Here is a 15491-nt window from a genome sequence, read left to right as displayed (position 1 = left end):
TCTTTGGAGCACGAGTCGATAAAAAGAAACATCCTCAGAACCGCCCTCCTGTGACCCTCCCACCTTCACACTCCAGGAGAAAAATTCCATAGACTTTGAAGGATGAATGAGTCCATACAAAATTTAAAACCGGGTTAGTAACAGGAAAGAAGATAAATCTAAAACACCCAGGTGTATAGGTAAGAGAAATGAGTGAAAACATTCACATTTAAATTCAACTTTGTAAAAATCAAGTTGCCAGTTCAAACCCTGACTCATACTTATTAAATAAAAAATATATATTCATCTGGTTACCCGCCACCGAGTTTCCATTGTCCTCAGACATCAAATTATCTAATTCCTTCCGTCTGCGCTCCAGGCCCCAGCCTGGGCGAATGCCCCCTGCCGGCCACCAAGGAGATGCAGAGAACGGACCAGCCGCCCAAGTGCTGCCCGCAGAGTGCAGTGGGTGAGGAGGGCGAGGATCTGAACATGCACTTACGGGTGCAGGCGCCGCCTGCAGATGCTACTGCACAGCAGCTGGGGCAAGCGCCCACGTCTGGGCAGCCCTCGGGGCTTGGATTCCTTTATCTTTTCTGACAGCACTGAGCAGCCGCACTTAACAGGGAGCGGGAAAAATCCTATGATGGGATCAAAAGATCACCTTGAATTTAACTGCCATTTTCCACTTTAAGCATTTGATCTCATGTTATTTGACGGACATTTTTTTTAAAAGCCTCATGAAGTAGGAATGTCACTACTCTCATCACTTTGGTTTTGAGGCAAAAGCCAGAAAAAGGAGAAGTGATGTGTCCAAGTCCAATTACTAGTTACGAGTGAGCACCGGCCTTAAAGTGCAAGCTTCCTGGGCCCACCAGGTGGAGAAGCAGCGGCCCTCACTGGATCCTGAGAACCCATGAGAGGTGCTTGGGGAGACGGGAAGAACACGCACAGCCCCACACACGTGCCTCTGCTGTCCTGAGCTCCCTCAGCCCAAGGCACCCGCAGCCCCTGCTCTGGGAGGCCTAGTCGAACTTCAATCGAGGTAGAAGTCTCCCCTGCAGCAGTGCCCAGGGCACAAGGAGAACAGAAGTGCTCGGATCCGGCTGCTGAGGCTCACGGGATCCCCACAGCGTGGCGTCACCTGGGAGCAGAACACCCTGCCTGGCCTCAGTCCCTGCTTTCCCCAGCCATATCCCCACACTACACCCACCGAGGCCCCTCAAGGCCGGGACGGGCTTGCCTTCCAGGCTCAGCCAGGCAGCATCCCTGCCACCGTGCACGCCTCTATTTTCCTGGCGAGCTGTCCTGCAGTCCCCAAAGAGCTAAAGAGTCTCCACTACACCGTTAGCTGCCTTCCCACTTTCCAGAACCCCCGTTACTGACTCTGGTGGTTCAAATCATAAGCCGATTCCCAGCTCTCCATCTGTGGGGCCATGAGAGGCACTGTGGGAAGTGAGACGAGAGCCAGGAGGGCTTGTCATCTTGTGCCTTGGTGGGTGGCACGGGGCTTTATCAGTCACAAAGGAATGAAGAGCACCACCTGCTAACACTCTCATGTGCAAGGGAAGGCAGCACAAAACCGAGTGCCAACAACTGATTTCTTCAAATTACAGACTCGACGTGACAGTGCTGCCTAGAAAAACAAAAGGCGTCTCGAAGCCTCTGCCCAATGGAAGCCAGCTGACATGCTCCCTCCCGGGGGAAGCATACACAGCCCACGCCCCATGCACCTCAAACGTCCAGCCTCCAGGCCAAGCCGGCTGCCTTCTTCAAGACTGCTGACTCACTCCTTTATGAGAAAAAATGATGGAGAGACACCTGTCCTCAGTCTGTTAGCATGAGAGCCCCTCACAGCCACCTGCAGGACCACCTCCAGGTCACAGCATCTGGGTGACCTGCTGAGAAGGAGGCTCTGCTCACTTTTCTGCCTGAAGCCCACACTGACCACACCTTCCTCCCAGCTCTCAGTCACCGAGAGGCGCTCAGTGTCCCAAGACACACAGACAAACACCCACCCCTGCGTGGAGTCCACATTCTAACTTAAGGACACATATAGGGCAGCCTCACCATTTCACCTCACAGAGAACCTGGAGAAGAGACAGCACTTGACCACCCGTGTCCTGTGTCCTGGGCTGAACAGTGTCCCCACAAAACTCACGTCCTGGCCCAGGACCCCAGAATGTGACCTGACTGGGAGCTAGGGTCTCTGCAGATGTGATTCGTTAGGTTGTAATGAGGTCATCCTGCAGGAGAGGGAGCTCCAAATCCAGTGACTGTCCTCATAAGGAGAGGGACACAGAGGGACACATGGGGGGAAGACAGCCGTGGGGGACGCGGCCAGAGACTGGAGGGATGCGGCCACCACCAGAAGCTGGGAGAGGGAAAGGGCCTTCTCAGGCAGCGTGGCCCTGCCCACACCTTCATCCCAGGCATCTGGCCTCCAAACCTGCATGAGAACACAAGCCTGTGTTCTAAGCCAGCCAGGCTGTGAGCTTTGTCCCAGCGGCCACAGGAACCTGAGGCACCCTGCAAGACACAACGGGGCCAGGTCGCACACCTGCACTGACAGGGACAGGTGTGGGTGAAGTGGCCCCCGCTGCTTCCCACTAGGAAACACCACCTGGCTTGGAGTGAATGATTTGAAAAGAACTACAATCATCTGACAGGTCAACCCTGAAAGCATAACTTTTTACTTTGTGCAAATGAATCCAGTCTTTCCATAACTGCTAGGAGGTCTCATGGGGATCGGCCATCCACAGCAGCATTCTTTAGATCAGACGAGATCGGGTGTGTTCAGGGTGGCATGGCCTTAGACAGCATTCTTTAGAAAAGCCCTCAGATCCGGGGTCACCGGCTTGGATGCACAGTCCAAGCAGAGGCGTGAGCGAGCCGTGGATAAAAATCCTAAGAACTAAACCAATTTCTCTTCATGGAGAAAACAGGCGAATGCTGCTGTCCTGAGAGCACATTCCTTAGGAAAATGCTCCAAGGTTTTCCAAGTTGCAATAATATGCTACTTTTGCATAAAACACACAAATTTGGTTAGCTGCCCAAATTCGGGGGGTCCACCAATCCTTGGGAACCCTAAGAAAGCCAACACCCCAAAAAGCAAATTTCTCTCTCTCCCTCTTTCAATAACCTCATTTCCTCATTTTGAGAAGGTGGTACTTAGAGACTTAACCTACTGTGTGTTTCAAAATGTAGACTTTTTTCTCCAGAAAAAGAAAGAAAATCTTTCTGCTGACAAATAAGGAGAAACTTAAATCAAAATCTTCTCCCTCGTGAGCTGCCTGGGTTGAGTGAGGACAGCCGCAGGCCTCTGACTGCTGAGGCTACAGGCGTCACTGCGGGCTCTGAAGCAACAGCAGAGACTAAGGTGGGGCAATGCGGCCAATTCCACTCCTGCCGCTGTTCCAGCTGGGGCCTGAGAGGTTTGGTCCGTGCATTTATTTCATTTGTTTTGGTTTTTTGGGCAACAATCAGCAATAAGAATGAAACTGGGCCACAGGAAGAAAAGGTAAAGCCATGCTTTTTACATTTCAACAATTCCGTCTAAGCACAAGCCACGCAGGCACGCCTGGCCTGAGGTGGGGGGAGAAGGCACAGCCATGGTCCATACGCAGCAGTTGCTCCAGGCCCCTCCACATGGCCCTGTGGACAGGCCAGCCTTCCTCATGCAAAGTCACCCTGAAGGTCAGCCACACCATGACCTTCCCAAAGCTCGGCTCTAGAGACAAGAATTCACTGGGCATCTCTAAGGGGCCGGGCACTGTGAGCAAGCCCAGGAGCCCCACCCCGGAGGGACTTCCAGCAGAATGACGGTGCTAGCGGACGCCCCTGCCAGGGGACCGTGCTCCAGAGCCCAGCTCAGAGCCTGGGGAGGCTGGGCCAGTGGGCCCCAAGCCATGAGGTCCAGCAGCCTGGTGAACACTGCCAATGACCTCAGCTATCTGGAGGATGGCCCCGAAGCCAGCGGGCCCAGGGGAGAGGGTGGTGGCCCATGCCAGGCTCCCACTCCCCTCTCCGGCCTCCAGACCCCCATCGAGGTTGGCAGCACTTCCCAAGCAAGGAGAAGCTCAGCAGAGAAGGTCAACTCATAGCCACAACATGCAGGGAATCGCAGCCTGCCCCATTCTGCCCCACGCAGTGCCTTCCACCGCCCCACACGGACTCCCTGAATACAAACACAGCCACCCCACCGCCATGGGCTCTGCTCTGAGTATCGCCCTGCCATGCCCCTGTCACCTCACTGGAACATTCCCTGTGCTCAATTAATAAAAAGACCAATTGCAGCCAATGCCCTGAAAGCCCAAATCCTTAGCCTGACATTCCAAGGCACCGTCTCCAAGGCAGAGCCAGCTGGCCTCCAGCTTCACATCCAAGGCCACTGTCATCTCCCCGGAGGAGCAGGGACTCCTCACCTGGGAACAGGGCCCAGCCCCGAATGCCACTGCCCCACACAGCACAGCACGCTCATCCCACACGCTACCATCCTCTCCAAAGAGCACCCGCTCCTCTCTGTCCAGGCTGCGCCTCCAACCTGTAGCTCAGCCTGACACTCCTGCGACACCCCACAATGCCACCTCTCAGGTTACAGACGCTTCTATCTACCTGACCGCACGCTCTGCCATCAAGGCCATTTCTCATTCGTCTATATATCTCAACGCACTCCACACTGTGATCCACACAGCAAGCACCAGCACGAAGCAACCCCCGGGTTTCAAGCTGGAAGCACATCACGTGGTCAGGTGCGCAGATGTGTGCTCTTGGCCACGCCATGCCCTAAAGCAGAGGGTGGAGGGGGTGGTGGGCCTGCTGCCCGCCTCTGAAGGCAGTGTCCTGTTGGAGCACAGCCACGACCATGCGCTGACACCTCGTCTGTGGCTGCTTTCAGAGCTGAGCAGTTGAACAGAGACCCCAGGGCCTGCAAAGCCTGAAATATCTGCCGTGTGGCCCTTCAGAAGAAGGCTGAGGGTGACCCCTGCCCCATGACCCTCTGATCCTCGTGACCTGCTTTACTCCACCGCTGAGCAGCTGTGAGGAGGCCCCACGTGTGGTCTCATAGGCAGTTATCTGAGACTACCCTCAGGGTCCAGGATGGGCGCCCGCCGGTGTCTGACAGCTGGGGCACACGCCTGGGACAAGACATGGCACATGGGAAGATGCCATGACCTGCTCACACGCATGTGGGTGGGACCTGGACCCACCTCTCAGCAGCTTCCAGAAAAACCTGCAGTCAGCACGACACCCCAGTCTTACTCAGACCCCATTTTCACAGCAGCTACAGAACAGCGGAGCCCTTCCACTCCCCCACTGCTCCTGACAGAGGCTCACGGGCCACACTGTGCTTCCCAGAGGAGCAAGGGTCTTTCCTGCTGGAACAGCGGGCCCTGCACGCTGAGATCCCGGACGCCCCCCGCACGCTGAAATCCCGTACGCCCCCCCGCACACTGAGATCCCGCACGCCCCGCCCCCCGCACGCTGAGATCCCGCACGCCCCGCCCCCCGCACGCCGAGATCCCGGACGCCCCCCGCATGCTGAGATCCTGGACGCTGAATGCTCTGCCTCGCTCGCCCTGTTTCGAGATCAGATTTACATTTCACGCTCCCCTGAGGTAACTCTCCAGAGCCCAGATTGCCGGAGGCCACTGCACCCTCCCACACCCTCCCGCCAGGGGCCTCGTGTCTCTTGCGTTTGCTGCTGCTTCACTTTACATCTTCGTTAGAAGCCAGGAGGACGGCTTCTGAAGCAGACGGGCTCTGTGGAGCAAACGGACCATGGACGCTGGCAAGGAGGACCTGAGCGCCCATCAAACGCCATTGAAGGGCAGTACCGCAATCGCCACCTGGAGCAAATCCCGCTCTTCAGAGGGGACGGAAACGTCACAGGCCGGGCTGGGCACGAAAATCAGGCTTTGGAGCTCTCCTGGCTCCCATCACAGCCAGGTCAGCGCTGAGGCCCTGGCACGGCTGCTGAGGCCCAGCCCTCTCAGAAGGAAGGAGGCAGGTAGCACTCCACCCGCTTAGGAGAGGCTCAGGGGGGCCTGGGTCAGCGTGGCCAGGACAGCAGGGAAGGCCCCGGCTCTCCTCCTCCTCTCTCTTCCTCAAGAGTGGCCTACAGACAGGAGGCCAGGAGTTTTTCACCTTCTAAGGATACACAGTAGGTATATATATGATGGGGTATATGAGGTATTTTGGTGCGGGCATGCCGTGCGTAATAAGCACATCAGGGCCAACCGCGCATCCATCCCCTCGAGCACTGATCCTCGGGCTGAGATTTCAAACCGCCTGGAGAAACGCAGCCCCGTGCCGGTGCTACTGATGCCAGCGTCCTCAGCATTGAAATGTGGGTCCTGACCCAGCTCCCCGCACACCCCAGTCCCCCAAGGCGGGGCCCGACTTACACCGGATGCCGTAGATGGTGAGCGGGTCCAGCTGCTTCTTCCCGTGCTTGCCCTGCCCCGAGAGGTTGGACACGGCCTGCACCTCGCGGTGGAAGAGGTAGTCCAGCAGCGTGAGCGCCATCTTCTCGGCCGTGCGGCAGTTGGTGCTGATGTGCAGCATGTCGGAGGGGATGATGGCGCAGCGCACCCGCATCTCGGGGTTGTTCTCGTCGCCCAGCCAGGTGCCATTGGGGTAGTCCTCTGAAAAACAGAAGACAGGTCCTCAGATGGCCAAGGCTCAAATAAGCTCACATTCAGGACAGCAGAGCGCTCTGCTCAGACACACTCAGGAAAGATGCTCCACGCAGGGCTGGGCAAATCCCTCCTAACTTGTGATGCAGTCACCAAGAGCGCTGGAGCCTCCGACTGCTGCCCAAGAAAGAACTGACGCGGAACAGACACGATCCCACCACCCCCCAGAAGCGGCCAGGTGCCTGTGGGGCTGCAGGGCCTCGGGACCTGAGCGCCAACACGGTCACACACTCTGCTCATCCTGGACCTGGGACCCCAGCAATAACGATATCCTTGCACACAGTTGGTACCTACCCCAGCCACCTGCAGAGCGGAACCCTCCCCGGGGTCCCTCACACCTCACTGCCAGCCATGCTCTCCCACTGGCCAGCCACTCCCACCAAGAAAGACGCAGAGGTGAGGGGCTCTAGCATCAGCAGCCGGCTTGGCATCGCCCCCGTGCACACAATGCCAGTCCTTGCCTCTGCACAGTGTAAGTCACAGCATGCCCTTGACGCCAGCATTCTCAGGGCAGTTACAATGCAGCCGCCCAGAGCAGCGCATTCAGGTGTGGGAATGCGCCACGTTCTCCACTGTCAGTGAGGCCACAGCAAGGACCCGTGGACAGGCCCACGCTCCACACGGAGGAGACACGGTGGCCAGGCACCTGGAGGGGCCTGAGGTTGCCTGCAAAGCACACTCCTGTGACGATGGAGTGGGACTTCCCACCTGCCTGCCCAGGCAGTGACGCCTGCCAGCCCCTCCACACCTCTCTGCCTCCCTCCCTCCCAAGCGTGGGCTCTCAGCTTCCTAGCTGACCCTTCACAAGTCACTAGTCTTCTCTGAACCACGGATTCCTTCTCTGTGTAACGGCATCTCCGGGTTGTCCTCAGGTTGACCAAGTACAGTATGTGAAAGGCTGCCTTTTCAAAGCCTCCCCATGTGACGGAAGAAAGCTCCACAGATGATCATAAACGGGAAAACTCACACTCCTGCTTGGAAGCTCAGCAGCTGCCCAATCTCTTCTGACCCTGAAGTTGAACCAAAGGGAGGCTGCGAGAGTCTCCCTCCCCCAGCACGTCCTCCCCTGTGGAAAGGTAGAAACCTGAATACCTCCCACGAGGGGCCGGGACCTAGGAGGGACGCCATGCTCTGCAGAGTTTCCGAGGCCCAGGGCCGGCCACAGTCATGCCACCCTGGGCATCGCTGCCTCAGAACGTCTGTGAGCTTTATTCTGAAATGTCCCAATATTGACTTTCCGGCTCCTACAAGGGCAGCCAGCCCTGCCTGCCGGGCCAGGAAGCCTGGAGCACAGCCGAGAAGCCTGTGGCTGCCGTGTGCTCCTAGCATACACAGCTCCCTCCACAAGCAGCCTCTCCCATTCCCTGAAATATAGGATTTCCATGAAATATCAGGGCAGGGCTGGTCACCCTGTCTTCAAACACACATTGTCACAGGGGCAGGGCAGTGTGGCTGGGCTCTTGGCTGTAGCTAAGGATAGAAAACAGCTCTAATTTTTGAAATTCAGGACAGATGAGTAAGGAGCATCGATGCTCAGAGGTGGTTCAGAAGCACAGGGATGCTGCTAGGAACATATGCTCAGACGTGCATTTTTTCAGAACATCCGTCAGTCAGCCACTATTACATTACACCTGTATATGAGGAGCAAAATGGAAACGTCACCTCAAGACTAATGGATGGAGTCTCATGGCAAGGGCTGTCTAAAGGCCACAGCTGCAAAGCTGGGAGACTCCAACTTCCGGGATCTACGAATCCTTACGGGACACCCAAGGGCCTGGCACTGGGTCTAAAGCTCCACATCTAAGCTCTTGCTCAGAGTCACGGGTCAATGTCATCGAAAACAGTGGCGCAGGCCCTGGCCAGCAGCAGTCCAGTAAGGAAGCCATGGGGAGGGGAAGGGGAAACAGAGGGGACGTGTGAGCCAAGGCAGGAGTGGTCCAGTCTCCAAGATCTGAAGCCACATGCTGGTCACACCATGGCTAGAGATGGTCATGGACTCCATGGGACCGAAGATCTAAATGGGAATCTGCAGGGGAAACCCAAGATGTGGGAGGACAGTGGCCGAGGCGGCTCTGGAGCATTGGCACCTGCACCACGCATTTCCCAGCACCACATGCTTCTCCTGCATGGACGGGAGGCCCCAGACACAGCTCCCCGCTTGTGCTGACCTTAAACCATGCCACAGATTTCCTGGTCAGATTAAACCTAAGGGGCTGAATCCTTCCCTATGTCTGTCCTTGTGAAGGGAGGATTTTTAAAAATGTTCTGCCTTGGGGCCTGGGCAAGGGGCAGAGATTTGCTTGTGGCCCCTGGTGGGTGGCAAGCAGAGGCTGCGGAGGCCCATGCTGGCAAATGGGAACTGTCCCACTGCAAGGTCCCCGGACTCCCAAACCCGGACTGGGCTCAGGTCAGGGTGACACCATCAGATGCCATCCAATGTGAACCGGGGCCGCGGGAATCAGCCTCGATCCCACACAGATGCTGCTCAATGTGGGCTCCCAGCCCGGGCCAGCCAGGCCTCCTGGCAACACCGGTACAGAGCCCCAGGTAAAGGAGCACGAATGGAGTGAAAGCCGCTGAGGCGCTAGAAGAGCACCTGAGTACCTGAGTCCCTGCGGCAGCTGCCTGGTAGCTCCTGGAGCGTGAGACCTCGGCCCCGCTCCTCCTGACTCCCAAGTGCCAGGGACAGTGGCCTGCAAGCGAACAGGGAGACAGGCAGGGGTAGAGCTGACCTCAGACGAGAACGGGTGACCCCAAGCAGGGAAGCGGGAAGCAGCCACCCAGGGGAAGAACTCCAGAGAACATTCCAGAGCGGGGAGCAGCACCGGCCTGGGCCAGGAGGGGCCACGTGCTCCAGGAAGGTAAGGGAACCAGCGTGGCCAGAGCAGGGAACATAGGGCAGACGAGGGACAGGAGCGGGTGGAGAACCGAGCAGTGCCCAGTCACCTGGGCAGAAAGCAGGCGCCCACGCCCAGCGTGGTCCGAGCTGAACTGGCACAGGCAGAGGGGACTGGCAGAGGGACGGGCAGAGGGCACAAGCTGAGGGGGCATGGGCAGAGGGCACAGGCAGGGAGGTACAGGCAGAGGGCATGGACAGAGGAATGGACAGAGGAGACGAGCTGAAGGGGCACAGGCAGAGGGCACAAGCAGAGGGATGGGCAGAAGGAGCACGGGCAGAGGGCACAGGCAGAGGGGATGGGCAGAGGGCACGAGCTAAGGGAGCACAGGCAGAGGGACGGGCAGAAGGGACAGGCAGAGGAGACGAGCAGAGGGCATGAGCTGAGGAGGCACGGCCAGAGGGCACAAGCTGAGGGGGCACAGGCAGAGGGACGGGCAGAGGGGGCAAGCAGCTGATTACAGAGCTGCTCAGTAATCCAGGAATAGCCGAGGGCCTGGTGTCAGTAGGACTCACAGTGAGACCCACTGTCTTTAAACTTCCCAGGGTTCCCAGCACTGAGGCTCATTTAATGGGAACTCTGGGTACATGAGGGTGGTCTCCAGCGACAGCAAGCATCTCTAGACTTAGGACCTGGAGATCACAAACAGAGGACCCGAGGCAGGCAGTAGGAAGGGCAGCAGCATCCTGAGCCACCGGCCTCCCCGACCATCACCCACCCACACCGGGATGTGGCTGATGCAGGACCAGTGCGAGGATGGTGTGGGGACGGTGGGCAGGGGCTCTCAGCTGTAGCCACCAAGCTGCTAAAGATCCCTGCAGCCTCTCTCAGGAATTAACAGTGCTGAAACACACTTAGCTGAGCTCTCTGTGGTGAGATAATATTTTTAAAGTAAACACTGGACAAGAATTCAGAGTTGTTTTTCAAACAGTGAGTCAAAATCATGTCACAGTGTCACTGAGACCCTCCAGGAGGGATGACGTGGGCTCTCCATGCCCACACCGAGAACCTCCCTGACTTAGGATGACAGCCAGCTCCTGGGGGGCGCTGCCACCCACCACCTCCGTCCTCCCCAGGCTCCACCTCAAGGCAGTGTCGGGGCAGCCGCTAAGCTCATCCTCTGGCAGGCTCAGGACTCACTGAGGGCCAGTGTGCAAATGTCCAGACCCAGTGCACCCAAGGCTGGCCGTGCCCTCCACCCCACACGGAGCTGCCCCAGCTCTGGGTGACTCCTCCTGCACTGCAGGTCACAATGAGCCCTCCCTCCACAACCAGTGGCCTCGTCCAGGCCTCAACACTTCTTCCTGGCCTTTTTCAGCACCGCAGGAGACTCTGACTCTCAACTCTGCCCCACCAGAGTTACCCCAAGGCCACCTGGCCTGTCCTCCCAGGAATCTCCCGCCTGGAGTGTCCAGCAGGACCCAGTTTGTGCCGGCCTGTGTTTGCGGCTCACAGCTCCACGCCCTGCGCTTCCTGCTCAGCACAGCCACATTATGAGTGCTGACCCACCCCAGTCTACCGGTTCCCATCCACACCTGTGTCCACGGATTTCCTGTTGACAATATCACTCCCACCTCACTCCTCTAAGTACTAGAGATTTTCAGGCATGTTCTCAGACCAGCAGCATCAGCAGTGGCAGGGAACTTGCTGAAAATGCTCATTCTTGGGCCCAACCAATCAGAGGCTGTGGGGTAGGCCCTGCTTAGCAAGGAGGTTCTGAGGCAAGGGGGTTCTGACCTGTGCAAGGAGGGCCCCATGTGTAGAGACCATTAAGGATACCACTCCTGGAGCCTCCTGCACCAGGAAAGCACAAAGGCCTGCTGAGCTCTGACGGGTGCGGGCAGCAGTCTAAAGACTAGGCATGGGGCAGGCCCACGTCACACTGCACTGAGGGAGGGCCCGTCCTGTCAGGCAGGCTGAGCTCTAGTGGGTGCAGGCAGCGGTCTAAGGACTAGGCATGGGGCGGGCCCACGTCACACCACACTGAGAGAGAGCCCGTCCCATCAGGCAGGCTGAGCTCTGACGGGTGCAGGCAGTGGTCTAAGGACTAGGCATGGGGCACGCCCACGTCACACCACACTGAGAGAGAGCCCGTCCCATCAGGCAGGCTGAGCTCTGACGGGTGCAGGCAGCGGTCTAAGGACTAGGCATGGGGCGGGCCCACGTCACACTGCACTGAGGGAGGGCCCGTCCTGTCGGGCAGGCTCCTGAATCCACACCTCCACCACTTCAGAGGCCTCATTTCCTCAGTCCTCACAGTAACCCCAGCAGCTGAGCCAGCCCATGATCCATCTCACAGGAGAGGCGCTCAGACGTCTGCAGAAGTGAATGACCCTGATCGAGGTCGCAGGCCAAGTGAGAGGCAGACTGGGAATGGAGGCAAACGCTCTAGGCCATGAGAGTCCCTGCCTATTAACAACCAGTGATTCACACATTTCTAGTGTCTCTTCCTAGAAAGCTGCCGATCCTCAAAGACTCTGAGTTTAAATGATGCCTTTTCTACACTGAAATGGAAGGCACTGTCTCATATCTGCTTCCTGATATAATTTGCTGTATTACTCAACTTTTTATATATTCAGAATTCCCTACTGTCGGGAAAAAGGGAAACAAAACGATGATTTAAAATCCCAGCCTGGAATTTGTACTGTCACACCACAGTGAATAGTTATTAATTTATCCTTTTTTCTTAGGCCGTCTATAGAAAGGAATTAACCAATAACTGAAATACAATCTTTTTAAGATCCCTCTCTCTCCTACTTTCATTTGAATGCTGACTTTCCAAGAACAGATGAAAGAATAATTCCGATAAATGTTATCTGTGTGTTGTCCAAGACCGAAGCCCTAACTTCCATGAACGTCCTGGGAAGCGTAGCTCCACGGTCACTTTTCAGGCGATGGCTCAGAGTGTTCCTGTCCCTGGGATTCCACACGTTAGTCCCCTGCAGTCACAGAGGTGACGAATGCCGGATTTCCGTCTCTAGCAGGATAGTGAACAAATCAGAAGGCCATCCTTTGCGAGTCACTGGGCTGCACGGTTGTTCAAAGCCTTAGAGCACGGTGTTACTTTCCACAACACAACCAACTCCATGTCAATTCAGTTCAAGGTCAGCCTCACCATCTCCAGGTAAGTCTTCAGAGAACAGATTCACATTAGATATGCCATCCACGCCAAAAATTAATTTTCATCTGGCTTTGCAAAGGCTTACTCAAGCTGTTTATGAATTTCAAAAGCAACTCTGCATAAAATGAAATACATGGTTCCAACAATGGATAACACAGAGCAAACCCACACAGAATTCAAACCTAAAGGCAGCACCGGGCTGTGTCGTTACACACATCACGGCTCAAAATGCTTCCAGCGCCAGGACGTGATGAACCATAACTGTCAATAACTCATCTCTCCTATTCAAGGTAGAGAATAAGAATTCTATGTGGAACGCATAAGACATTTTATCTGTTGGGCTCCTCATAATTATTTGCCCCACAAGAAAATATAATGTGTTGGGGTATGCCAGGATCCTGGGGACTAGGGACACCCCATAAAGGTAAGGCTACACTTGTCCCAAACACGCCAACTCTGGCCATCTACTGGCTAGATGTCCACGATATCACATAACGGATGCTTCAAAAGAACCTCCATTCCCATCAGGTACTAGTGGATGCTTAATGAATATTTGGGATGGGAAAAGGGGAGCAGAAAGATTAAAAGGGGAGGGGAGAGGAAGAGGGGGGGTACCCTGAACAGCAAAAAGTGCACACTCCTGGAGGACAACTTTGAAAACCAGGTGGGCTCCTGATAGGGTGGCCTCGCTCTAAAATCAGGGACTTTATGATTATGTGACATCGTATTTGAGAATTTTAGACACCTGTAACACTGACATTCTGCAAGCTACACATTACAGAGACCTCAGTTTAGAAATTGAACACTACCATTTTCTTTCAGAATGCTTTTTTGGTGTGGGCTGCTTTTATTTTGTTTGTCTTTTTGAGTGGGCTGTTTTCCATCAACGATTCTATTGTAAAGGTTTTGCCTGTAATGCTTAAGCATTTCTTAAAGTGAAAAATAATTTAACCCTGAGTTAAAAGGATCCTGCGCCTCCGGGTCACGCAGAGAACCTGAGTCCAACACCAGTCGGCGGCCGAGCTCTGGAGAGCTGAGCGCCTCTAGCACCTGAGAAGTTTGCTCTCCAAGCGTCTGGTCTCACAGGGCAGGGATGGAAAGGGCATCTTTCAGGGTGGGGGAGGTGGTGGGGAGGAGCCTGGGTGAACTCCTGACTGCTCAGCACCAACACTGCCATGGATCAAGACTGCTCCCGACACCTCCATCCCGGGGCACAGGCTGTGTATCCGGAAACTCAACCCAAGCCGCTGAGACGCCATCACTCCCACTCACTTCCCCAGACAGCCCTTCCGGCCGCTCTGTGGCACTCAGAGCCACGACCGTTCTCACGCTGCTGTCTCCCGCTTCCCTTGGTTTTATTGTGGTCACTCATCTCTCTGCAATCCTACTCTTATTAGCAATCAACTCAGGACTGCCATGAAAAAATGTTTCCCTGTTACCTCACATATACAGCACTTACGTTAAAAACACTTACATAAGATGAATTCTGTAAACAAATGTTCGAGGCATGTTTGTAGCTAAATGCTCTTCTTTCCATGTGCACGAATGGCATTCCGTGGACTGCGAGGTGTGTGAATCGGCACAGCATAGCGTGGCTACACGTTCTGCTTTCCACATGCATAGCTGGTGTTCGGTGGACTGCGAGGTGTGTGACTCTGCACAGCACAGCGTGGCTGTATGTTTTTATTTCCATGTGCACGGCTAACATTGTGTGGACTGTGAGGTCTGTAAATCCGCACAGCAGTGTGGCTACATGTTCTTATTTCCACGTGCATGGCTGACATTCTGTGGACAACGAGGTCCGGGACAACGAGGTCAGCACAGCGTGCCAGTAGCAGCCGCAGGATGGCCACAGCTGACAGCTCTCACAGCTGCCCAACTCTCCCAGCTGTGCCTCACCAGCCTTCACCGGCATCACCAAGAGCTACCACGTAAGTCATTCTACTGCCTGGGAAGTCCATGGGACCAATTTCTGGCAATAATTCAATTAGAATTCAACCACAATCCTTCCCCCACTGAAATGAAGTACCTAACATTTTATGTGTAGGATCAGTCACGTTTTGTAAGAATTATCAAATGCATACACAGCAGAAATTTAAACTCTTGATTAAGAACCTAACTAAATCCCTTAATGGACAAACAGATCCCATGCTAGGTCCATTTTAGCTCAACTTGTTTCTCTAACTCAGCTGGCAGCTTAGTCATTGAATGATGAGACCCCACACACTTTCAAGTACAAAACAAAGCTATGAGCACACCAAGACCAAAACTACTGACAAAAGGCAAGCACAAGAATGAAGACACAGTCTACTCTTCCCTGCTTTCAACAGTCAGGAGCTACCGTCCTTATTCCAATGAGACACAGTCTACTGTTCCCTGCTTTCAACAGTCAGGAGCTACAGTCCTTCTTATTCCAATGAGACACAGTCTACTGTTCCATGCTTTCAACAGTCAGGAGCTACAGTCCCTCTTATTCTAATGAGACACAGTCTACTGTTCACTGCTTTCAACAGTCAGGAGCTACTGTCCTTCTTATTCTAATGAGACATAGTCTACTGTTCCCTGCTTTCAATAGCTGAGAGTTAGCGTCCTTCTTATTCTAATGAGACATAATCTACTGTTCCCTGCTTTCAATAGCTGAGCGTTACCGTCCTTCTTATTCTAATGAGACACAGTCTACTGTTCCATGCTTTCAACAGTCAGGAGCTACCGTCCTTCTTATTCCAATGAGACACAGTCTACTGTTCCCTGCTTTCAAATGCTGAGAGTTACCATCCTTCTTATTCCAGTGGAGCG

The 15491-nt window shown here is 55.0% G+C and overlaps 1 protein-coding gene across 42 annotated transcripts in view; it reads right to left on the bottom strand.

The window, feature by feature from the left end:
- Positions 1-15491, bottom strand: part of BANP (BTG3 associated nuclear protein) — a 129308-nt gene that overhangs the window by 52689 nt on the left and 61128 nt on the right. For all 42 annotated transcript variants that reach the window (XM_016930341.4, XM_054668558.2, XM_054668560.2 and 39 more), the window contains one exon: positions 6387-6626. In XM_016930341.4, coding sequence (XP_016785830.2) covers positions 6387-6626 — 240 coding nt within the window. The remainder of the gene's footprint in view (positions 1-6386; positions 6627-15491) is intronic.

Source organism: Pan troglodytes, chromosome 18 (assembly GCF_028858775.2).
Source record: "Pan troglodytes isolate AG18354 chromosome 18, NHGRI_mPanTro3-v2.0_pri, whole genome shotgun sequence".
NCBI classification, from domain to species: Eukaryota; Metazoa; Chordata; class Mammalia; order Primates; family Hominidae; genus Pan; species Pan troglodytes.
The sequence above is the reverse complement of the archived record's forward strand: the minus strand, read 5'-3'. Positions and strand labels throughout refer to the sequence as shown.